Source organism: Mesoplodon mirus, assembly GCF_964341445.2.
Source record: "Mesoplodon mirus genome assembly, chromosome: X".
In the NCBI taxonomy this organism is placed as follows: Eukaryota; Metazoa; Chordata; class Mammalia; order Artiodactyla; family Ziphiidae; genus Mesoplodon; species Mesoplodon mirus.
In genome coordinates this window covers 138,233,786-138,256,668 of record NC_138981.1, presented here as the reverse complement: position 1 = coordinate 138,256,668, position 22,883 = coordinate 138,233,786, and the positions used below count along the sequence as shown (strand labels likewise).

Sequence of the window (22,883 nt, the reverse complement as noted above, 5' to 3'; positions counted from 1 at the left end):
GGCCTTCAGTGTGGGGGGCTTTGGTGTGTTTCCTAAGTCACGGAGGGGCCAGCAGATGTTGGGAGTGAGGGCAGGCTGAGCTCGGGGCCTAGCTGCTGCGCAAGCATCCAACCCTCACTTTGGGACAAGGGGCATGGGCACCTCTGGAGCCTGGCCCTGCCCCCAGGCACATACAGGAGGCTTCTCCCAGGGCACCATGCACTGCCTATTTTGGTCCAATTTGCTCAGGAACCTTTTTAAAAAACTATAGAAATTCCTCATTACCTAGGTTCTGCCCTCTCAGAAGGTTCATAAGAGGGTCCCCTGGGCTGGCCCAGCACTGAGTGGGTAGTTCTGGGACCCACAGCGACCCTCCAGCCAACAGAGTAGCACACGTGGTGCACCAGGCTTCAGAGACTTGGGTCCCGCCCTGTCCATGGGACGCCCAGCAGGCACCGTTACCTCCGTTTCTGCTCATCAGAAGAGAAGGGCACCTCCTCGACTTCAGCAGCCGCTGACGCTGAGCTGCGCCTGATGTTGTAGGGTGCCCTGCGGGGGCGGGGGTTGAAGAAGCTGGCGGTTATGGCCCCTCCTCCCTCTACGTCTGCCCCTGCTCCCTGTCACAGGCTGCCACCCTCAGCGGCTTGGCTTCCTGACTTACAACAGTGACAACGCCGAAAACAACACGTGTTGGCATGGTTGCCCCTGGACTCTGCTCGTGCCACTTCTTCCTCTTCGAAAGCTACACTTGCTATCTGTCCCTGTTCCAACCCTTACTGTACCCCAGGACCCAGTTCAAGCCTCACCCCTTCTCCAGAAAGATTCCCTAGCTGCTCTGTGTCACTGGATGATGGTGACAAGGGACAAACAATATAAAGATGTGGGGCCCTGGGAATGCGGGCCCTGGGCACACAGGAGAGGGGCTTGGACAGGGGCCACAAGGGGAGCTCCAGAGGGAATCTCAAAGATTTTTATCCAAGAAGCAGGCCAGAGTTACGCACAAAGTGCCCAGAGGTGATAGGCTGCCAGGGCCAGCAGCATGCTTGGGCTCACCAGGTGCCAGCCCAGCTCGGCGCAGCCCAGGAAACAGCTAGGGCCATGACCCATGACACTTTCTCCAGACCCACTAGCTCCTTCTACAAGCTTCCTACAGCCCCTGCTTTGCTTCACATCAGAAGTATAATGTGCACACTGTCCAATTTTCTGGAGCTTGTCAACCTCTGGTGGGTTCCAGGCCACAGTGGCAACGGGCAGTGATGTCAGGCCGACAGGACTAGCACTCCTGTGCTGTGCTCAGACCTGGCTGTGCTCAGAGGCAAGCAGCCAGCTGCCCTCAGTGGGCCCAGTGCTTGGGCTCGTCCTTGGAGGAGGGAACCAAGTTGGGTCCGTGACTGCATACTCACAGCTTCTTGTAATCCTCTGTGGTCATCCTGTAGCCAGAGGAGGAGGGGCGGGGAGGCCCAGCAGCAGCTGCTTTCCCCAGAGCGGCAGTGCTGCAGAGGCAAGGAATTTCTGTGAGTCTACCTGCAGGGCCCCTCTTGCTTTCAGATTTGCCTACATGGCCCAGCGGGCAGGTGGCAGGTGGACAAGGGGGTGCTGGCGCCCTTTCCTCTCTGCTCTCAGCCCTGCCAGATACCCAGAACATCTGTGCAGGGCAGCCCTCTTGCCACAGACAGACTCAGCCACCTTGGTCCTGCTTTTCTGACGAAGCCCAGGTTCAGCCTGGTGCCAGCTCGGCCTGTTGGGAAGAAGGTGGCCTAAAGCACACAGTTCAGCAAGTCAGGGCTCCCGCCCAGCCGCCTCCCGGTGCCTCTGTCTCAGTGACCAGGGCCAGTCAGGACTGGCCCAAGGAGAAGGGCACTGGTAGTGGTCCAGGGCCTTGCCTTACACAGGAAGAGACCCCCCACCCATCACCCCCTCAGTGACAGGCAGAGGACTCTCTCTGGCCTGAGCGTGGCCTGGGCCCTCACACCTCCCATGGGCCAACTGGCCAGCACCCTGTGAACACACCTTTTTGGAGCTCCGTTGGCCTTGGTGAGGTGCTGCTGGGGCTGAGACGAGCTGTCTACAGGCTTGGTGAACACTCCCCTAAAAGAGAGCCCGGGAAAAGCAGCTCCGTGAGCCCCCCTGGGAGAAGCTGGGGGCGGTGCGGGCGGGCATGGGGAGGTGGGCAGGGTCCTGTGGTCACCTACCGGATGATATAGCCAGTGGGAGCCCTCGTGCTCGGGGGCCTGCCAAGGGAGAAGAAGGTATGATGTGAAGCCAGGCTGCCCAGTGACGGCAAAGTGGGTTGGCTGCTGGGTGTCCCAGTGCAGGCAGAACAAGGGGAGCGACAGTGGCCAGCTGCTTCCCAAGAAGTCCAGCCACGCCTGCACCCCTAGCCGGGCTGCCTGTCCTTCTCTGCCTGTCTCCCTCATGCTCCCCAAGAAAGGTACCCCAGGCCGATTCTTCTGGGCTCTGGCTCACAGCAGGTGCCCAGGAAGGCATGTTCCACGGCTGGGCATTTATACAGAGGTGTCCCCTCCAAAGGCCGGTTTCTGCCTGTTCTGACAGCCCGCCTCACCTCCACTCTCAGAGCTGACCCAGCTCAGGTTGGAGGCTCTGTGCTCAGAGGTCTGGGGCCGAGGCGATGGCAGGCAGAGCCCCTAACCTGATCTGACCCCCTACTCTGCCCAGCGCCCTCCAGGAGGACTCATGAGGGCCCAAGGGGCATTGCTGCCCTTTCCTTCCCGCTCTGCTTGAGCCTCCCTCCCCCAGCCCGTGCGATGCCCACACCACAAGTCTTGATGGAAGTTTGGGACTGGAGGGCACGGCCAGGGCTAGGTCAGTGCCTGGAAAACATTAGACTCCACGTGCTGGGCACCTTCCGCCTGGGAGGGGGCTCAGAGGACTCAGGTGAGGGGTGTGGGCAGGCAAGAGCTGGTGGTGCTGGGGAAGCAGGGCTGTGAGTCCTGCGAACAGAGGCAGGAGACAAGGACTCGGCAGATGGCTCTTCTGTCCAGGAGCAGAGGAGCCTGGGGCTGGAGCAGCGTGAGAGGGTCTTACAGGGACCCGGCCCAGGCAGCTGGGAGGGGCAGTGCAGAGCCCCAGTGTTCTCCATGCCCACGGACCCTGTCATTAACAGGGCATGGCCTCCTGGAGGTGACCAAGTTACAGGAACACTTGGAGTGGAACCCGAGAAAGAAAGGTCACTTATCCCACGTGTTTTCCAAAAAGACTCCCAAAGCAAAGCCCAGGCTGAGAACTGCACCCCCAAAGTAAACATACTCCCCAAAGAATAGATTATCTTTGAACTGTGCTCAGGCTCTGGCCAACTGCCGCTATCACAATCCGCAATTCTCTCTTTCATGCTCATCTCTCTGCTCAGCATGTGCCTGTGTTCCCGGCTAGGATGTCAGTTCCCTGAGGAGAGGGTTGTGTCCTCTGTGCTCAACACAGGACCTGGCAGGTAACAGGTGCTGAGTCATTGAGAGATTACGGGCAAGGGCATAGTTACTGAAGGAAGCCCCTGTGGCTAGCAGTGAACTTGGACCCCTGCCTTCCAGGTGCTGCCACTGCCTGTACCACCACCCCAGGAAGGCACTGGCCCTGCACTCAACTGCCAACTGCTGGCTCTTTGAAGCAAGGATCGAGCCTGAGTTTAGTGGTCCCCCTAACCCTAACGCCACACTTCTCAGGAGTAGTTCCTCCCCATATGGGCAGGATGTGCCCACCCTTCAGAGCCTCCCTGGATGCCATTATGAAAAAGTCCTTGAAATAGAGAGAAGAGCTGGTTCCCCTCAGCCAGCTGTCAAGATATGTCATCTTGAACTTGGGAGACAGTTGGGGCAAGTGTGTGAGTCTCCCCTGGCACTTGGGACGCTGTGCTGATACAACAAAAAAGTGACAAGGAAGCTCGTCTTAGAGCTTGCAGGAATTTGCATAAAACTGAAGTTGTCCAGACCTGTGGGTATTGCCTTTTTAAAAATGTGCCTGATAATGTGTATTATGCAGAATACTCATTTGCTTTTATAATCCCATATGCTCTGGCAAAACTTAGCATTTTGGAGCTAAGACTTTATTATTATGCTCAGTGACAGTTTTCATCCCAGTTGACAGCTGAAGCCATGGACCTGGACCCAGTGACTCCTGCACTCCTTTTCCCAGGAAGCAGCAGAGTGGAAAAGCCATCCTTCCTGTGGAGTTCAAATGACTCAGTGTCCACCAAAGGCTGCAGTACAGGGCCCACCCATCGGCCATCTGGGCACCACTTCTTACCTGGCCTTCGGGACCTCCCCAGCTGAAGAAAAAGATATGGCACGACTCCGGCCTGAGGGCAGCTCACTGAGGAAAGAGGGGACACAAAAGAGGGCGGGCACTACATGTACCCCAGGAACTTGGCCCACCGTTCCCATCTCACCTTCTCCTTCCCTGGCCTGCGTCCACACTGCAGAGGCATGTGTGTCCACGCACGCCCTGGCAGCTGGGCCTTTCTCACCCTGTGACTTAGATTGAGTGTGGCCCATGGAGCGCCACCCCACGCCCAGCCTGTCGCTGCCGGCCCTCCTGGCCTACTGGACTTACAGGCTGTGGCTCTCCGGTTCATCCTGCTTGGTGATCCAGCTCTTGTCCCCTTTCAGCGTGGTGCGAACCTTCATCTGCTTGAGGACATTATTGCGCTCCTCCTCGCCTGGTGGCAGAGGCTTCCCTGGTGGCGGCAAGGCCAGGCAGCATCAGAAGCGGAGCCCAGCCCCAGGACCCCGAGGCCTCCTTTCCAGCCCTCCCAGTACATTGCTGTCACTCGGCTGCCCAGGCAGCGCTGTGGCCTTGCAGGGCAGGCCTGGAAGGAGGCAGCCACATGCCAAGCCCAGGACAAGAGGGCACCCAGGCCTCACCTTTGCTGCCTCCTCCGAGAGCTGAGATACTCATGGTGTTTGCTCTGAACGTCCCTTCTCGGTGGATTCAACAGGGCTCCTGGGGGCAAAGGCAAGCACATGGCTTGTCACTTCATGCAGTTATAATGGCTCGTGGGTCACCGTATGGTCCTTGGCAAACTGAGACCACGCAGACGGTCCTTTGGGTGGAGTCTGGGCAGAGGCCGCCGCTGGGCTGCACACTGGCAAGCAGGGGCTCTCTGTTGGAGAGATGGCTGAGACAGGCAGACCACCAACCCTCTTAGAGACCTCTGATGGCCAGACTCCCGCCCAGCGAGTGTAGGGGAGGGGTGGAAGCAGTGGCCGACACTGGTGGACCCAGGAGGAGGGATGGGGGAAGGAAGGGGACAGGCTGGGGGATGGTCGCTTTGAGGGACCATCTCTCTCACTCCTTAGTCGTCATCTGACAGACCTTGAACGGGTCGTCTAACCTCTCCAGCCAGCCTCAGTGTCCTCATTTATAAAATGGGAGTTAAAAAAAAAAGTCTACCCTTCAGGACTGCTGGGAGGACAGAAGGCACCAATGTTCTTGCAACTGCCCAACACTACCCAGGACAGCAAAGATCGAAGTGACTCTCAACGTGTCCTTGTTGGGAGAGGGGACCCTCGGGGGTCCTTAATCAGCACCAGCACAGCCTGGAGGTGTCAGCCCTGTGTAGTTCGGGGGTTGGGTCCATCTCCGGTGGGGAAAGCCTGGGCCCCCACTGCCAACTCCTCGTGGCCCTCGGGCATGAGGTCATGTTGGGGAAGCAGGGAATGTCCTGTGCTCTGCTTTCTCTTCCTCTGTCTTTTCGACCTGCCCTCCCCCATTGTCTCCTCTCTGCCCCTGAGCCAGGTGCTGCCCTTCTGTGGCCCGTGAAGGGTGGGCCGTCATTGTCCCCGACACCTTCCAGCTCCAGGAGGCGCTGGGGTGAGGAAGCCGGCTCTCCAGGATGGGACTGGCCCAGCACGGGTTTAGTCAAAGCAGTGACCCGCCACAGCCGGCCCCTTGGGCCTCAGGAGAGGGGCTGGAGGCTCAAGCGAGTGGGCATGACAGGAAGCAGGGGCCCTGGCTCTGCCCACACAGTCCTAAGGCACAGCGACCTCCCTCTTAGGGGCCTGCCACCCTCTGGGCCCCTCCAGGGCCAGGCCCTGAGCAGCCGGGCCATGCTGCCAGCTGGCAAGTCCTGGGAATGTTTTCATGGAGGTCACGGGCACACTAAAATGGGCAGGGCAGGGGGCCAAGAGGAAACCAAATTTGCCACGTCAGCAAGAGCTGAATTTCTCATAAACTGCACCGAATGAGCAGCCCAGCAGGCCCGAGCCCTCTGAGTGCCGGGAACGGCACCTCATCACTGTGAATGGGAGCCCCGTGTGCCTAGCCCTGCACCAAGGATGCCACGTCAGGGTTCTACTGAGCAGAGCTCACTCCATAGGTGATCCTCGGACCACACTGCCCAATTGTCCCATCCCAGCAGCCCCTGGAATGGCCCCACTGGGCCTCCTGAGATCTTGGTCCCTCCGTCTCCTGGTGCTGCTGACTGACCGTGTGGCCTTGGGGGAGTCCCTCGCCTCCTCTGGGCCTTGGCTCATCAGTTTCCCCTCAACAAGCCTGTTGGCCACGTTGCCTAGAAATTTTCTGTCAAATCAGAAGCAAATAAGCCACTTACTTCCAAAATCAGGGCAGATGCATGAACATGCAGAATGAGAGAGGCAGAGGGGCCATTGGGGACTCCCAAGCCAAAGGGGCAGGGATGCACCCAAGAGCCCACAGCAAAGGGTGGCTTTACAGCTTCTTGTCCCACCTCACCAGACAAAGAGCAGGACTGATGCTTCATCTCAGAAGTCAAATGTCTTTTTTCATGGAACAAGAAATCTGAGTCAGGAAGTAGAGTCTTCTCATGGGACTGAAGAAGAAGGCAGCGCCTTAGGACAAGGAGACTTTAAGGTGATGAGTCCCAGCCAGATGGATGCACACATGACATCTGAACCTATGTCCCAGCTGGACAGCTGGCTTCTCCCTCCACTTCACTGCCCGCCTTCCCTCCCTGCAACAGCCCTGGTTCAGGCTGCAGTGACTTCTGCCCTCCTTCTGGCAGCACTCATCGGCCCCTGATCCCTCCTGGCCCACATCAACCGGTGCTTCTCACCCAGCTTCTGCTGGTCCCCTACTGTCTCCAAGACTGGGGGCAAACTCCCCAGTCCCCTGACCCAGCCACTTTTCACACCTCAGTGTCAACAGTGTGCTCCAAGCGGACCACGTGCCCCAGCATCCCTGGAACGTGGCCCTGCCAAGTCAATCCCTGTGCCTTTGCTTATGCCGCTGGGCTGGAGGCTGGCGGGGGCCGTGTCATGACTTACCCAATAGCGCCACCACTCCTTTGAGCCAGGTCTCCTCTCAGACCCACCATCCACTCCCCTTGTCTGACCCTTCTCAGAGAGGAGGGCAAAGTAGCCGCCCAATCCGTGGGCGATCAGAAGACCCTCACTGCAGACAAGAGCAGCTTTGGAGGATGGGGGGCAGGTCAGTCAGGGCACCTTGTTGGAGGACAAGTCTCCGTGTGTGTCGAAAGCTTTAGAGAGGGCAAGCCCCTTGATCCAACAGTTCCCCTCACAGTAACCTCTCCTAAGGATTCAAGTGCATAAGTACAACACAGTATACAAGAGGGTGTCATCCCAGTGTAGAATATGATGGTGAAAATTTGGCAATAATCTAAATTCCCAATAGTTGTATTTAAACGTATTATGATCTACTGTTCAAGCAAATAATATGCACCCATTACAAATGATATTGATATATGCTATATTTAACAAGCCTTCAGGTATATTGGTTTCCATATATCATTAAATGAAAGGCAGCTTTTAAAACCAGATGTGTAGGATGCTTCCATTTCCTTAAAAATACATTTACATAAAAATGCCCAGGAAAAGAAACAACTGAAAGGACATATACAGAAATATTTTGCAGAAGCACCCTTGGGAGCAGGCTCAAAAACACAAGAGACGCAGTAGCAGAGAATGAATGCACTTTGCACGTGCAGGCTCTCTGCTCGCCCCCTCACTTGGGGAGAACTGACCAGGCATCGAGGATCCACACCACCCCCCTCCAGCCTGGCTGACTGTAGCCTTGGTCCTGCCCATCCATGGGGCCTTGGGATGTGGGTTGCCAGCATCCAGTCCAGGCATCAGGGCAACCCGCCAGCAGTAAGTACACCATCGTCTTGCTTCACTGTGAGCAAACTGGGATCGGGGAGGTTGGGAAACTGGCCCCAGGCCACACTTCCAACACTTTCAGAGGGTGGTGGGCCCAGCTAGAATCTGAGCCCCAGCTGTGGCTGCACAGTAGCCCTGCTGACCCCACACACGACGTCACGGAGTGCTCCTTGGAGCAAAATCCTGGGGTCCAGGCAGCTCAGCACCAGTATGGTTCCTCCAAAGGAAGGCACACGGCCCCAGCAGCTGGCTCACACCTGCTGCCGGGAGGAGACTCTTGGACTCAGGCCAGCCATGCACACGGTGCCTGTCTGGACTCCCAGCCTCACTACCAACTCTGAGCATCCGACCCCAGCATCCTCTCTGAGGTGGGCAGCCCTCGCCCTGCAGCCGCGGACTCTACCCTCTCCACGTCCAACACGTCAAGGTCTCTTATGCCCAGGGCTTGCACCTGAGATGCAGGATGCAAAATTCAAGAAGACATGGGAAGAGAGAAACTGTTCTGCACCTCCCTACTCACCCCACGCAGAAGGTGGAGAAAGAGATGAGATGGACGCTACATCACTGGAATGTTCCATCTCCAGCTGCCTTCAAAAGTGGGGCAGGAGGCCTCCCGCCTGCCCAGGCCTTCCAGTCTTCCTCTTCGTCTGGGCACTTGGGCTTCTCCCAAACGGTCCTAGGCCCTCCTGGCCCACGAGGCCTGCCATCAGGAAGGGCCACCCAGCCTGAGAGCAAACACTGCCCCCCAGGCTCACAGTGCTGCTCCTCGTCCCTAAGGGGCCTCACGTGGCTGCAATGCTGTCCCACTCTCTGAGCCTCATCTGTGAAGTGGTGCTGAGCCACCAAGCCCGTGAAGCTACTCGCGGGGTCTCCTCTTGGCAGGATGCCTCCAAGCCAGAGCATGTGCCACTCGCTGGAATTTGGTGCCAGTTCTGCCCCATGCCATGGCTTGGTGTCTGGATGCTGGCGGGTGTCCTCACCTCCCAAATGGCCCATGTGAGCACCGGTCTAGTCAGGGCAGCCACTCTGTGCACCATTTCAGGACTATGGCCCCACTTCTACCTTGAGAGGGAGAAGTCTTCTGAGTCTTTAGGAATTCTCACATCGCCTTGCCCAAGGGCCTGGCCTGGGCCACCGAAGGAATGGGTGGCTTATGTGCCACCTTCTACCGCAGCTATCCCTCATGGCACAGCCCTGGATCCTCACTAGATGAAGCCTCACTAGGCAGGACCCCTTCCCATGCTAACTCCCAGGGAAAGGGCTTCCAGCCCTGATTGGATAGCCAGAAGCAAGGAGCCAATGAGGGGCGTGCACGGAGCCTGTGGTCCCGGCCACAGCGAGCCTGGTGGCATCAGAGGCCAGCAGAGCTGATGCAGGCAGACTAGCATGAGGGAGGGAACTGGGAGAGCTGGCAGACAGTGATGCAAATGCTTGGCTGATGTGTAAGGAGACAGAGATGGAGAGAGAGACAGTGAGCAGGGGTCACCCTGTCACCCCACAAGGACGTGCTGTGCCTCCAAAATGAGAAAACTAACTCAGAGAAAGTTTTCTAGAATCGCCAACCTGCCTGACACCCCATGTCGTGCACATCCACTTTCCCAAGCAGGCCTCTGTGTGTCTCCCCTTGCAGCTACCAACTTGACAAATGGCCTCGAGCTGCTGTCCCCACAGCTGGGACGGGCTGGCTTCTTCCAGACAACGGGAAGGACACCAAGGTCAGGGCAAGGCGGCCGGGCCTGAGAACACAGGCAGCCCTGCCCCCCGGTCCCTGCCCAGGATCCTTGTGGCAAGGGCTTGTGTGAAAGGAGACGGCAGGCTGAGTGACTGCTCTTCCCCCGCCCTGGATGGCAGTGAGATGAGCGGAGGGCAGTGCTGGATGCCAGGCAGGGACCTCGTAGGTAAACTGGGAGGGAAGAGGAACAAAACACCTTTAGCCATGCTTTCCAGGAGCACAGAACATCGTTTCACACGCAGGGGCTGCAGCCAGAGGGCACAGCTGTTGGGGCTTGTCTGCAGGTGTGTGTGCTGGGCGCTGGCCACTGTGAACAGGCAGGCGTGGGCGCGCCACTGGCAGAAGAGCGAGGGGCGCGGCTTCTTCCCCAGAGGTGAGCTGTGACACTCTGCACCCAGGGAGCTGACAAGAAGCCCGGCTGTTTCCTCACATGTATCGACCTCCTGCAGGACCCCATCTCCGGCGGGCAGGGATCAGACGCGATTCTGTCTCTTGGCACCAGAGCCCACGGCTCGGCTCCGGGCAGACTCATTAGGTGTGGGTCAGGAGTCAGAGTGAGGAAGCAGCGGGACAAGGCAAGAGGGCAGAACCCACACGGTGACCCATGCAGCCAAGCCTAGCGACCAAATACAGATGTGACGAGGACATCTGGAAGATGTCATTGAGGCTTTGGGCCACCCAGGGGCTGGTTGCTGGGCCAACTTTAGGCCACGTTTCCGTAAAGCTCTGTCTGCGGGCATTTTTATGCGGCTCTGGGGCAGGGACTGCTAACAGCCACAGGGCCCCGAATATGGCCTCCCCCATCACTTCAGCAGAGACACAGCACTCCTATCTGGGGCGGGAGGGAAGAGGTGAAGTGGTGAAAAGTCCCTTGTTTCCCAGCAGCTTGTTCCTGAGACGGGTGGACCCAGCCAGTTCTGATGCTTCAGCTGGGTGCTGCCGGGGCGTCTCAGAGAAGACAGCTGGCCTGGGAGGAAGCAGACTCCTTCCTTCCACGGGGCCTTGGCTCCGGATGAGGGTGTCATGACTAAACCATGAAAAAACAAAACCTGCAAGGGGGACCTCAGCTGTCACACCTGTCCCCTCTGGCCCTCTATGACGAACAGCCTGAGGCTCCGGGCTGCCAGACCCTGCGTTGCTCCCCTGGCCAGAGTCCCTCCATGCCTCCCTCCTGGCCCAATTCAACCTGGGGGCTGCCACCCTCAGCGAGAAGGGGGTGGGAGGGAGGGAGTGAGGACACCTGTGCATGACCTCCCAGGCCGTGCCCCTCCTCACCTGTCCAACAGCTCTACCCACCAGAAGACTTGCCCCGCTGATGGTGGCCACCTCCCAGAAGAGACACCTGGGTCCTCTTTGGGTGTGTTTCAAGCAAATGCCTTTAAGCTTCAACATAAGGGTCCTCCCTAGTGTGTAAGTGCCCGTGAGAGGCCCCTCTCAAGGCCCTTCAGGGTAATGAGGTGTCCCAGAATTGGGGCAGTCTGCATTACCAGGGGACGGGTGACACCAAGGTAGTCAAAGCCCACCTGCTGGAGAGCCCTGCCTCTACCCAACGGGCAGCAGGTGCCTTCACCCACCTTGTCCTGCCTTAGAGAGCTTCCCTCCACAGTTGGCCTGGCAGCCCCTTGAGCCTGAAGGGGGCAGCAGAAACAAAAGCTGACAACGCAGTGGGGACACTGCTTGCTCAGAGCTGAGCCGGCCAGGTCCATCATCTGTCACTTCACAGGAGGGGCACACATGCTGTTTCTTCCAACTCGGGTGCAAGGGAAAGAGCAAGAGACACGGAGTCCAAGTCCTGTTCTGTCAGAAAAGGTCACCGGAAATGTCACTTACCCCCTCCGGCTGAAGATGAAGCCCCAGTTTCAAAGCGCTCCCTGACCCCTGCACCTGGCCGTGGGGGGAAGGCACAGGCTTCAGTGCAGCTCATCACCAGGGCCACAGCCTCCTGTCCTTCCTCTGCAACATCCCCGGAGGTCAAAGGCCTAGCATCGTAGGGAGGGCCCAGGTTGCGCTGGGCTAAGAAAGGCCTTGACCCAGATGAACGATGCTGAGGCCCCAGGCAGGACGTATGAGGGGGCTGGGGACCCCTGTTTGGGTGTCCTCGTCCAGTCCTTTCTCAAGGCACACACTTGGCTGAGTGTCAAAGTTTGGACCCAGGCTGACTTAAGTCAGCACTGGGTCAGCTGACCTGATTCCCCAGGCCAAAAGGGCTGGGACGATCAAACGTCCCATTTTATGAGGCAGTCTCCTGAGACCAAGTCTCATGAATGAGGACATCCTGATTCCCAGTCTCAGCAGCTGGCAAGAGGACAGCCAGCAGACGGCTTGCTTTCCTCCAGGGGTTCCTGGGATCCAGAGATTCTCAGCAGCAGTCCAGGGGGAAGGGGCCCTTCAGAGGCCTTCCGGATCGATGGCTGAGCAGCTGGGTTATGTCCAAGCCCCTCAGTTGGCTGCACAGCACACACAGCTCCCAGGAGCCCTGGCCGGCCTCTCTGGCCTGTGCGAGCGACAGAGTGGAGCATCTCGCCGGCCCGTGATGCTCCAGCCCCAGGCCTCCTGCCTGGAAGCCAAGGGGTGGCAGGAAGGAGGCGTACCACATGGAAAAAAGAGCTGGAGGAGACTTGGGTTCCAGAGAGGGAAAATGTAATATGGCAAAAAAATGCATTGACTGGGGGGAGTATTTGTAAATGTGCTTTACAGGTAAATGACTTCTGCATGAAAGTCTGGAATTTCACCTCCCCTCATCCCACCCCCAACACCCCAGAATCTAGACTTCTCAGCGTCAGCACCAGAGGGGACCTGGGAGGCAGACATCTGAGGCTGGTCAGCTCCCTCCGGGTGGTGGGGAGCTTGAGCCCCAAGAGGACAAAAGGAGCCACAGCCACCCAGCCACACATCACTCCTGTGCCCATTTGCTAGCTCTCAGCCTGTCAGATACAAGCAACTGCTTCGGGCAACTGGGCCATTTCAGAGGTGGCTTGGCCTCAAGGGCCAGCAAGGGTTTCTGGCCGGACCCTCTGAGATGTCTCTGTGGAGGCCAGGGGGCTGGGCGGGGCCAACATGCTGGGGACAGCAGGGCCCATGCATGGGCCTCACCGCACACAGGACCCTTTGCCGGAGCCATGTACATGAGCTATTCCCAGGGCCGTGGCCTCCCCTGCTGTGCCAGGAGAAGGGGCCCAGACAAAGCCCAGGAGCCATCTTGTGGGGCCTGGGCCAGCTCTGTCCCTCCCACCACACACCCCAGCTGTCTCTGCAGCCCAGAACCAAGGTGGTCTTAAGCTCATCCCAGTGGGGCAGAGACGCTGTCCACATCTGCACAGACAGCCAAGGGGGTTGAAAGGGACCCAGGGGTCATTGGAGCCCACTTCCACCCCAAACAACTCTTCCCACCCCAGGAATACACCCTCTCTACTGCCACCCATTCAGCCTTTGCCAGAGCAGGCCCAGTGACAGGGAAGTCCCCTCCCTTTTCCCCTCACTGACATTGGCCAAGGCTGATTCCTTCTGTCCTAGTCACAGGCGATCACGAGTGACGCTGCCCTCTCCCTTCCCAGTCCCCTCCTTTCTCACCTTCCTGTCCACCCCAGACCCAGCGTTCCCTGAACTCCAACCCTATCTCTTATCGCTGTCCTCACTTTTGGATGAGAATATGGAGACCCAGAGAGGAGAAAGTGTTTGCCCAAGGCCACATATTCATTTATTCCATAACCCTTTATAGAAAGTGGAAGCCAGGCCAGGTGCTGGGTAGACAGACAGACAGGATCCTAGAGCAGCACTGCATTTCCCAGGAAGGTGCCCCTGGCTCGGGCCCTTCTGAAAGAATGAAAGAATGAGTAGGAGCTCACTGGGCAGAAGTGATAAGGCAAGTCCTGGCTTTTTGTTTTGTTTTGTTTTGTTTTTTTCAGTCTTAAACCGGGCACTGCCTGATGTAAGCATTTACACCAGGGATACCCGTTCCGCTGCTGGGAATCCTCGGTCACATCAAGCTCCGTGGGAAACGGACCTAGTCATCAGAAAGTGGCGAGCTGAGCCAATGATCACAGGGACCAGACCAAGGCTGCTGGACCGAGCACGCGAGGTGTGCCCACAGACGTGGCCAGAGCCAGGGACTGCCAGAGACAACCAGCAGCAGCGTGGGGCCTGCCCACCGTTGGCCCTGGAGGCCAGGCCTCCTCTTGGACCCAGGGTGTACCACAGAGCCCCACAGCCACCTCAGCTGCCACCACCAGCAGCCCCAGTTCCCGGCTCCCTCTTGAAATGGGAAGTGAGCACCCTCCCCACAGGAAAAGCCTAGGCAGTGTTTCTGAAAGTGGCCTCTGGGTCCCTCTGGCATCCAGGTCACCGGGGACATGTGCTTAAGTTGCAAATTCCTGCTCTCCCCACCCCCATTAGACTTTGAGAATGACACCCACAGGGCCTCTCGTCCTTTCATTTTCCAGTCCCTTCTCCACCCAGCCCTGCCCCTCCTGCTTCCCTACCCCTGCCCTCCTCAGCCCTCAGTCTGCCCTGGGCCCCAGCGCCAAATACGGACGTGCGTATCTGTGAGATAAGGTAGCCTGGCTCTGTTCCTAATCCTCAAATGAGTTTTGAGTTCCTCTCTGTGCCTCAGTTTCCCTTTGGAAAAATGAACTGACACCAGCCCTGCCCACCTCCTGACCCTGCCATGACCACTGGAAGGTGACAGTCACACAAGTGCTCCCACGTCAACTTCCCCCTTCCTGAAGAAAACGATCAGAAATGTTCACAGTGGGGGATGCAGATAAGGGAGTTCTTGGTACCATTTTTACCACTTTTCTGTGAGCTTTTGATTAATCCAAGATAAAAGTTAAAAACAAAAACATTGAAAATTGTCAAAGAAAGCAAATCAGATATGAGTAGGCATCCAGAAATGACCCAAGAATTAAGTGTTAGCAAATCACTGAACTGTGGGTAGACACACTATGCATCGTTGGCATAGACTAGCAGGGCTCTTAAAACAGTTTCTCCTCAGGTGGGGAGGCCACAACCCTCCCAATCTGGCCTCAACCTCAGCCCTGGCGACCACGGCTCCTGGAGGAGGACAGCTCTGACAGCATACGGGTGACAACCTGGGGCCTCCAGAGCTTTCGTGATGCGCTCAGGTTTGCACAACTAGACTGTGGTCGAGCTGGTGTCTTAACCCAGTCTGACCTCCGAGCTGCGTTCTTACCGCTAGGCTGTAAAGGCGCCTCTGTGTCCTATCACACACCCTACGACCAGCCATCTCCCGTCGCCACTTTACAACCCTCAGCAGCAATGGTGCCAACCTCTCCTGAGTGTCACTTTCAGGCGCATGGGTCCCTGCGTGGCTGCTCTTGTCCTGGCATCAGCCAGCTCTCTGCGGGCGCAGCAGGAATGAATGCAGAATCCCTGATGGATCCCAACCTTAGGGGCCCAGAGACCCGGGGTGCCATGTGGGCTGCTGCTCAGGACTCTCCCCCAGCCACGGTCCTGTCCAATGCCAGGGGGGCCTGGCAGTTGGGGCAGCCTTGCTCAGCAAGCAGAAAGCAAGCTGCTGTTACGCATGAGCTGGCACCCCATGAGCTGTGGCTTGAAGCAAGATCCAGACCAAAGGGATCAGTCAGCCATGGAGGCTGAGTGGGGATGGGAGACGGCAGGCTTCCAGCTTCCAGGGTGCACTGGGCCAGATTTGAAACTTTTTGGGGCACGCAGCTGAGGGCAGTTTGGGGACCGGGTGCCAATGTCTATGTAGCCAGGTTGCAGGCCCGCTGCTGGGGGCCCAGAGTCTCTGTCCTGCTTGGTTTTAGAAGGCCACAGGGGCGCTAAGCAGAAACGCAAGGCAGGCTGAAGGAGGCTGAGGTGAAGCATTGGCTGCTCCTGGGGTCACTGCACTCTGTCTGGAATCTGGACTCGAGTTGATAAGGGAGGTTGGACAATTTCTTTACTGAGTGGCCTGTCTCCTTGGGGCAAGGCTTGCACCTGATTTCTCTCCAGGGCCCCACTGCCTAGCTCCAGGTGGAACATAGAGGGCTTAGGAAGAACTGGCTTTGGTCTTTCCTCCTGCTGCTTCCAAGTCCTCCTCCTCCAGGAAGTTTTTTCTGATCCTCCCCTACCCCAGACTCCCACAGCCCCTTGTGCTTATGCCACCTCTGTCGCTGACTTGTGCGTGTCCAGAAGGTGGAAATGAACAGATCCAGAGCACCTACTGAGTGCCTGGCTCTGTGCTGGGTGCCTCTCATCAGCTCCCCACAGTTGAGTATAGAGCCCCCAGCCCGACCCCGGCTTCTCAAGGCCAGGCCAGGAAGGCACACGGGCTGGGGCTGGGAATTAATGGAAAGTGGGGGTAGGGCAGGTGAGGTGGATCTCATCCTGGGGCGGCCCAGGGGTGATGAGGTGAACAGGCCAAGTACCAAGGCCTACCTGCAAGCTGGCTCCTGGGCTGTGCATCCATCTCCCGGCCACCTGCTTCTAAGTGGTGAGCAGGGCCTCTGAGCTGCCCCTGGTTTTTTGGATGAGGCAGTGGAGGCCCTGGGAAGGTAGGACACTCCTCCCCCCGATACCGCCGCCTTCCACCACACCTCTAAGTGACCTGGTGAGGAGGGAGTGGGAACCCAGAGCCCCTCCCCACTGTCCAGGCCCTGCTCCCGTCCCCAGCCAGGTACCACGATCAGAAGTCCAAAAGGCCATGAGGCCCGGGCACGACTGGGTCCAGGTGCCAGAGGCCTGAACCACCGCTAGGTGGGTTGTGAGGGGCTCTCTCTCAGGGTTCGCTGAGTGGTCCTGAGATGTGGCCTTCCACGATGTCAAGACTAAGTGCAAACGGCTCAGTGCAAACACAATTCCTGTTGCGCCTCAGATGTCCCAAACCCCAGGCACAACCACTACCGACCTCATCTGAGACCCCAGCAGCCCTGGGTGGGAAGCGACCTAGTGTCTTACCCCCTTGGACCGTGGAGCTGCTGCCTGGGCTCAGAAGCAGCAGAGTGGACAGAGCAGCTGAGCTTTCAGTCTCTTTCCAAGGCAGAGGTATCACTCTGCCTTTCCAAAGAGGACAAGGCTCTTGGCTCCCCTGCCCCCATGAAACAATCCAGCCACAGAGCCTGCTCACTGCAGATCCCGTCGATAACACCCAGCGGCGCTTGATTCGGCGCCTTCTGTCTGAGAAGCTACCTTCCCAGTGGCCCTTCAGGGACTGCCCTGTGCCCAGCACATGCTCATCACAAGCAACCGGTAAGCCTCCTGCTCTGGGCTCCAGGGTGGGCTGGACTCTGGGTCTCAGTTTTCTCATCTATTAAATGGACACAGGGAGAACTAGCTGATGTGAGATAGCACCCTGGCTCCAGGCCATTTACTAACAATCAAACCCTCTCTTCCAGAAAGAGTGAGGACGCCGGGACCAGGCCAGCCTTAGGTGCCTCTCTCCTCAGTCTCTTTGCTCAAAGTGAAAACCAGAAAACTAAGTACCCTGCCTCAGCCGGCAGAAGCCCAGGAGGGATGCTTAGAGAGGGTGAAGATTATGGATGGGGAAACTGAGGTCCCGAGTTGTCCCTGTCACCCGGCTCATCACTGGCCGGGTTCCCCCCGCTGACTCTGCCGGCCGCGCCAACGGCGACTCGACAGCCCTACCTGGCACAGGTGCCCAGCTCGCGGGGCGGGCGGAGGGTCGGGCGGGCGCGGGGCGCGGGCTCCCTCAGGTGGGCAGCGCCGGCCGGGCCGGGCCGGGCCGGGCCGGACAGCGGACGCGGGGTGCGAGGCGCGGCGGGGAGCGCGCAGGGCGGCGAGGAGGCGCGAACTGGGCTCCGCCTGCAGGAGAACAAACAGGTTTTCTCCTGCGCCCGAGCCTCGCCCCTCGCCCCTCCCCTCGGCCGGCCCCCTTCCTCTGCCCTCTCCCGGGGTAGGTAGATGCGCCTGGCACATTCCGCGCATTCTCCCGCCAGTGTCCTCGGCCCGCCCGCCCCTTCCCGGCCCCGCCCCGCGGGGCTGCTGGAGAAATCAAGGCCCGGGTTCCCCGCACCGAGCCCAAAGCGAGCTCCAGAAGGCTCTGCCGCGGTGGAAAACTTCCAGGCAAATTCCTCCGGGCTCGCGGCCCCGGGCTGGGAGGCCTCCGCCACGTGAAGAGCCCGGGCTGCCCAGTTGCGCCCCTGCCCGCGCCCGACGCGATCTGGCCCCCGCTCGGGCCGATGACTTGCACAGATGCTGCGGGTTAATTCTGTCGAGAACTACTGTTCCTAGATCCATTTTACAGATGGAGATCCCAGACAGGGGCGGGGAGGGGGGCGCTGGGGGATGTCGGCTGAGATCATGCAGGAAGTCCCGGAGGCCGGGAAGGAGAAGAAAGTGGAAGAGCCTGCTCCCCGGCCGCGCCTGAGAAGTTCTCACCCTGGAAAACCATCGTGGGGGGACTTGGGGTTCCCAAGACACTGCAGTGAACACCCTGTCAGCCAGCCAGGCCACCTCCACAAGCTGGGTGGGGAGACACAGGCAGACCCCGAGGGCCAGTGAAGTTTGATAAGTGTCATTCAGTCCTGCTTTTGGAGTACTTGTGTCACTGTCATGCTTGCGGAGTACTTGTGATGGTTAAGGCACTGGGCTGGGGGCTAGGATGGAAGGAGCGTCAGAAGAAGCCCCTAACCCTACCTGTGGGGCTTGTCCAAGAGACCGCACAGAGTTGGCCTATGAGGATGACAGGATCAAAACGATGGACCAACAGGTTCTTCTTCATCGATCCCTGCCAAATCGATGTCCTAAAGGGCCCTCCAATCCATCCACTTCTCTCCATGCCCACTGCCATCACCCTAGTCCAGGCCTGGGCTCCAGGATCAGCCTCCTCGGTGGTTTCCCTGCCTCCGGTCTTGCCTTCCTCCCCGTCTAGTCTCCACACAGAAGTCACTTTAAGACTTTACATGTGGCTCCACTGCCTGCAGCTCTTTGATGGCTTCCCATTGCTCTTGAGATAAAAGGAAACTCTTTAAGGGGCTCAAGGATTCGGCTGTGCCAACCTCTCTGCAGACCCAGCCCCTCTCTCCCTCGGTTCAGTACATTCCAGCCACACTCACCTCCTTCCCCCTTCTGAATACATCCTGTCTCCTTGAGGCTTTTGCTCCTGGCACCACTCAGACTCCCCAGAATGTCCTTTGTCCCCTTGTCTGGTGAGTGAACTCATAGTCATTCTTCAAAACTTTACTCAAGTGTCTAAATCCTCTCCTGACTCTACAGGCCACCCAGGGTTGGGGGGGAAGATCACTTCCTTCGTGCGCTCCCCCAGTTCCCTCTGACTACATCAATCAAGCATAGTGGCTGTCACCTTTTATTGTTCTAGATGATGAGCCTGGGGAGGGTAGGGCCCTGTCTGAGTCATCACTGGGACATGGAAACCAACATGGCAGGTTGGAGGGGATTGAGAGGTGATTGAAACTCAGGAAGCTGTCCTTGTTTTCTTGGGCTTTATCAGGTAGGGAGGAGACTGCCCTGTGTCTGTGTGAATATGTGTGTGGGGTGTGAGGGTGGGGATTGTATATAAAGTATAACGTCACCTCAATTCATCTGTGTCTCTTGCCAACAAACGTTTCTCTGCTTCCAGTCTGGTGGCCAGCATCTAACACCTTCCAGCCCCCTGACCTCACGCTGCTGGTGGCCATGGACTTGGCTTGGCATCCTCGCTCCGAAACATACTCACTATATGACCTAGGGTGTGTTTCCCCCCTCTCTGAGCCCCCTTACCCTTCCAGAGCCCCAAGCTTAAAGAAGTAGAATGGAGAGGACAAGAGGTGAAGGAGTAGAGGTGAGGATGAGAAAGAGGGTGGCCCTTCTCTCTAAGGCCACCAGTAAGAAATGGTAAGCTCACTCCCGAGCCCTGAGTCTGGTTAGCCAGCTAGAGAGGACAGCAAGAGTGCTGTTCAAAGCCACCAATGGCCAGTCAGCGAGGGCTGCCCCGGGCTGGGCTGCCCTGGGGCCTCAAGCTCTTCCCATATACCGGGTGATTCAGCCCCTGCCAGGTCAGATCCGCCAGGACAGTGCCAGTCGGCCTTTCCTTAACTCTTCCCTCCCTGCCAGGCTTCCAGCCCCGCATCTGATCTTGCCTGCAAACGGGTTTGACTCGAATGGTAAGTGCCTTGCCCTGCCCTGCCCTGCCCTGCCCACCTGTTCACTGTCCCAACACAGCCCCCACCGCCCCTGCCAGGGCCACCCCAAGCCACGTCAGCCAGCGTCCATCCGTCTTTGACTCCTTGCCCTCGGGCACGTGGACCCAGACACACCAAGTGCTCTCGTCCCAGCAGGCCACTGCACGCGAGGTCCCCTTGCTGGTGACCTCTCACCCATTTTCAGCCGTAGCACTGGCTCCTTCATGAACTTCCCCTTGGCCCAGAGCTCGAGGGCCAAGACCCTTGTGGCTGCTGGCTGCCCCCACACTGGGCTCACCCCCTGTCCGGCTTGAGCTTGGCCCTGTCCTTTTCTACTCTCAGCTCCTCTTGTGCCTTGACACCCATCTCTAGCTCCAAGGCTGGCCAGCCGCCCACTCTGGCAGAGTCCTCCTGAAGGCCCCCAGCTTGGGCAGTCTCCCCACGACAGGCAAGCCCTCAGCAAGGTCCTGCTCTGAGGCCACCAGTGCTGCCTCTAAGTAGGGTGGGCTGGAGGGTAGGGCCAGGCTGGGCTGCCTGGAAGGTAGAGGCAGGAATGGGCAGGCATTGACCCCCTATATGCTGAGGGGAGCCATGAGCCATGAGCCGGCAATGGAGGCAGATTTTTTGGGAAGCAAGCAGATGACAGGGGGACAGGTGACTGTCTGGAAAGAAGTGGCCACCAGGGCTCCTCCGCCCCAGGATGGCCCCATTCAGATCTCCAGGGCTGGGAACAGAATGCAGGCAAGCCAGTCTAGCCGAAGAGTTCCCAGGTTAGGGAGGAGGACCATGGGTGGGGCCCCGAAGCCAACACACGCAGAGTGTCCCCACATTGGAGGGGAGTGGAGGCCAACAGCTGACCCAAACCCTGTCATGGTGCAAAGGGGGAAACAGGTCCAGAGAGGGACGGCATGCAGCAGCGGCCACACAGCCAGTCTGAGGCAGAGTTGGGACTAAAACCAGGGCTCCAGTTGCTGTGGATGGATCCCTCACCCGGCTAGGGTTCTCAGGTTCACGTGTAGGGAGGGCCGGGCTTCTGTTTGCACCCTAATCCCCTTCTTCCTTCCCTTCTGCTAGGGCCCGCCCTGACACCTCATCCTCCTAAGCTCTTCAACCAGTCTCCACTTGCTGGGTGACTCCACTGGCTCCAAGCAGGGTGGGTCCCCTCGGGGCAGGGGTCCCCAGGCATGGTTGTAGCCACAGGGGCCCCTGCGGAGTCCCGAACCTGCAGGCCAGGCCTCTGAGTCTGTAAGCAGCTCTCTGTGTTGCTGGGAGGTGGTCCAACCCTGCACTGCATGGACTGAGACCCCGCCCGCCCGGTCTTGCCTTTGAGGCCCCAGCTCTACCCTCAACCTGCACCGCCCCTCCCTGGCAAACGTACATACTCTCGCTCACCAAATGCCCCATTTAGGACCTCCCGTCCCCCACCGCACTGCAAGCCCCACTGCACCCAGAGACCAGTCAGACCCAGTCCTGGCTTGGAGTAGCTCCCAGCCTGGTAGGGAAGGCAGACCAGTTCAGCTCCAAGGGGCAGAATCCACACCCGAGGATTTCTTGCTCTGTGGACAGTGGCCCCACCAGGAGCAGGAAGGTTGTACAGGCAGGCCTCCCCAGACACATGGACATCTCCCACCCCTGCAGCCTGGACTCCCCACTGCCTTTTGAATCCACTACTTTGGATAAGCCCAGGAAACGCTCAGCCATTGGTCTTGGCCTGTGTGACCTGATGCCCCCGGAACGCAGACTGCCTTTTGTCTCTGGCTCTGAAGCAGCCCCAGACCAGGCCTCCGGAGCACGAGTGCACGAGCCGAGCCAAGGCCTCGCTGGCAGATAATCCCCACATGCCCTGAAGAATGGCTTTTTGCTGCTTTAAGAATCATCCACAGATCGGAAAAAGAATGTTCTAATTGGAAAACCTCCCCGCCATGGTTTTCCGGAGTTTTAGTACAGTTGGCCGGCAAGGAGGCTCCTGGGATGAGGAGGAAGGGAAGTCATGAGGAGGAGAAAGTGGGCTGGCTGCCCAGCGCCCCCTCGTCCCCCGAGCTCAGCAGCCTGGGGAATCTGGAGGCTGTCTGGTCCTGCTGGGAGGCCCTCCGCCGAGCCAGGCCCAAGCCCTGTCCCCCAGGGACCCCACTGTTGCCCCAGAAGCTGCCCAGGCCCGCAGGACCCTCTGGCAGGACCGATGCCCCCTGGGCATTGTGAGCATGGGCCAAGAAGAGGAAAGGTGTGGGAGCAACCACCTGCGCAAGAAACAGGAAGGTGCCCCCAGACCTGACTGGGGCCCTGGGCTGGGAGACCTAGCCGAGGATGCAGGATGCATGGGAAAACTGACTCCTGAACAACTAGATCTGTCTGGAGAGGGAGGACTCTCTTGCTCAGGGGCCCTGCTAAGCCCGGGCTGGCTAAACGACTCGTGGGAGAAGCCGAGGCCACAGCGACCTGAAAGTCTGTCCAGCTCCAAGGGTTGCTGATTTGTGCCTTTGGGTCAAGCATTGACCTTGCACTTGGGCAATGCCCACCTGGGAAGGGGAAATGCAGTGGATCCTTGAAACTCCTTCACACGGGAGCACCAGGTTACTGAGACTCACCTTAGTTTTTCCAAAAACCTCCCTGTGTGCTTAGACTGTAACCTGTACTTGGGGACTATGAACTTGACCACATGGCTCTAGGCTCCCTGGCATTGTGCCCTCCACCGCTCCCCTTTCTCCCCCGCTTGCCCCCTTTGTGACCCTGAAGACTGCAGCTCCCTCACCAGCACACCTCTGTAGAGCTCCGCTGGCCACACGTGGCTATTTAAATTTAAATGAATTACAACGGAATAAAATTGAACCTTCAGTTCTTCAGTCACAATAGCCACATTTAGCCCCATGGGGCCAGTGGCTCCTGTAATGGACAGTTCATCACCACAGAAAGTTCTATTGGACATTGCCACTCTAGCTGCTTCACTTCTCTTAAGAGGGAAGCTCTCAA

General features: G+C 58.4%; 1 protein-coding gene across 2 annotated transcripts in view; it reads right to left on the bottom strand.

Annotated features, from left to right (window-relative positions):
- Nucleotides 1-17,504, bottom strand: part of ZNF185 (zinc finger protein 185 with LIM domain) — a 59,061-nt gene extending 41,557 nt beyond the window's left edge. For both annotated transcript variants that reach the window (XM_082610643.1, XM_082610644.1), the window contains exons 1-8: nucleotides 17,422-17,504; nucleotides 4,854-4,932; nucleotides 4,543-4,666; nucleotides 4,237-4,302; nucleotides 2,172-2,210; nucleotides 1,990-2,067; nucleotides 1,383-1,472; nucleotides 442-528 (exon numbers count right to left, since the gene is read on the bottom strand). In XM_082610643.1, coding sequence (XP_082466769.1) covers nucleotides 442-528; nucleotides 1,383-1,472; nucleotides 1,990-2,067; nucleotides 2,172-2,210; nucleotides 4,237-4,302; nucleotides 4,543-4,666; nucleotides 4,854-4,887 — 518 coding nt within the window. In that variant the 5' untranslated portion in view covers nucleotides 4,888-4,932; nucleotides 17,422-17,504. The remainder of the gene's footprint in view (nucleotides 1-441; nucleotides 529-1,382; nucleotides 1,473-1,989; nucleotides 2,068-2,171; nucleotides 2,211-4,236; nucleotides 4,303-4,542; nucleotides 4,667-4,853; nucleotides 4,933-17,421) is intronic.
- Between the last annotated feature and the right edge of the window lie 5,379 nt (nucleotides 17,505-22,883).